This window comes from Nicotiana sylvestris, chromosome 12 (genome assembly GCF_000393655.2).
Source record: "Nicotiana sylvestris chromosome 12, ASM39365v2, whole genome shotgun sequence".
In the NCBI taxonomy this organism is placed as follows: Eukaryota; Viridiplantae; Streptophyta; class Magnoliopsida; order Solanales; family Solanaceae; genus Nicotiana; species Nicotiana sylvestris.
This window is the reverse complement of record NC_091068.1, coordinates 103,939,144-103,940,931: the sequence shown is the minus strand read 5'-3', so window position 1 is coordinate 103,940,931 and position 1,788 is coordinate 103,939,144. Positions and strand designations below refer to the sequence as shown.

Sequence of the window (1,788 nt, the reverse complement as noted above, 5' to 3'; positions counted from 1 at the left end):
GCCCATTTGAAGCAGCGAGCTCGATTGGACCGATGACATCCATTCCCCAAAGAGGAGAAAGGTCAGGGTGCACTTGTTGCATTGAGTTCATTAGCTGACACTAGTATCATATCAGCATGTATCTGGAATTGGTGACACTTCTTGACATACTTGATGCAATCTGTTTCCATAGTCATCTAGAAATATCCTTGCTCTTAGTATTTTCTTGGCCAAGACAAAGCCATTTATGTGCGGTCTGCAGGTTCCGACATGTATTTCCTCAAGCAATCTAGATGCCTCCTTGGCATCGATACACCATAGTAACCCCAGGTCATGAGTCTTTCTATATTGAATTCCTCTACTTTGAAAGAAATAGTTGGCTAACCTTTAGCGTGTGCACTTCTTAGTATGAGTTGCGTGTTCCGGATACTCTTCCTTTGCCAAGTATTCCTTGATGTCGTGGAACCACGAATTTCCATCACTTTTTTCTTCAACATGAGCGCAATAAGCTAGCTGCTTATGAATTCCTATTGGGATAGGATTGATGAAGTTCTTGTCTGGGTGCTGTATCATGGAAGATAAAGTGGCCAATGCATCTGCAAACTCGTTCTGAACCCTCAGAACATGTTTGAACTCTATCTTTGTAAACCTCTTGATCAGCTCTTGTACACAGTACAAATATGGTAATATCTTGGTGTTCTTGGTAGCCCATTCTCCTAAAACCTGATACACCAAAAGGTCGGGATCTCCAATCACCAGCAACTCCTGAACATTCATGTCAATGGCCAACCTGTGTCCCAAGATGCAAGCCTCATATTCTGCCATATTGTTGGTACATGGAAACCTGAGTTTTGCGGATACCGGATAGTGTTGGCCTATTTCTGACACTAAGACAGCGCCAATACCCACTCTTTTGAAGTTTGCCGCTCCGCCGAAGAACATTCTCCAACCATCATATGTTTCAGTGATATCTTCTCCTACGAATGATACCTCTTCGTCGGGAAAATACATTTTCAGTGGTTCGTATTCTCCATCTACATGATTTTCTGCCAAATGATCTATTAACACTTGCCCTTTGACTGCCTTCTGAGTTACATAGATGATGTCGAACTCACTTAGCAATATCTGCCATTTTGCTAACTTTCCCGTAGGCATGGGTTTCTGGAAGATGTATTTCAGCGGATCCATCCTTGATATGAGATATATGGTGTATGCACAAAAATAATGCCTCAACTTTTGAGCTATCCATGTCAAAGCGTAGCAGGTGCTGTAAGCACGTGATTTTTGCTTCACGGACAATCGCTCCAAAAGAAAATAAAAATAGTAGCAAAAGGCTTCGCTGTACAATTTTTCGATCTTTCCGTGACATGTGTTGTTAGTCGTTTGTGAGTCTGTCCATTTTGCATCTAGTCATTATCAAACAAAAATACAAAAAAATATATGTGGCGTTAAAAGAAAATTCAAAAAAAAAAAAGTATTCTATAAATATATGTGCATCGTCCGTTTAGGTTGTGATTTAACTTACTTGGTATGATAATTATGTTGAAACGCCATATTGTTATTTGTTTTAATTTCATTTGTTTTATTAGTTATTTTTATTTTTTTTTATTATTTTTTTTTTCTTTAAATTGGAAAACAAAAGAAAGTTGAAATCAATTTGGGCCCAAAAATAAAACAAAAAAAAAAGGCCCAAACCAACGATCTGACCCGGTCCAGACCAGGCCTGCCCAGGAACCTCCTGAAACGACGTCGTTTCAGGCAAATCAATCTGAGCCGTCCGTCCTAGCCGATCCAACGGCTCAGGACCTC

The 1,788-nt window shown here is 39.9% G+C and overlaps 1 protein-coding gene across 1 annotated transcript; it reads right to left on the bottom strand.

The window, feature by feature from the left end:
• Positions 1 to 366: 366 nt before the first annotated feature.
• LOC138883486 (uncharacterized) lies at positions 367 to 1,167 on the bottom strand. The gene has a single exon (XM_070164175.1). The coding sequence runs from the start codon at positions 1,165 to 1,167 to the stop codon at positions 367 to 369; it is 801 nt and encodes a 266-aa protein (XP_070020276.1).
• Between the last annotated feature and the right edge of the window lie 621 nt (positions 1,168 to 1,788).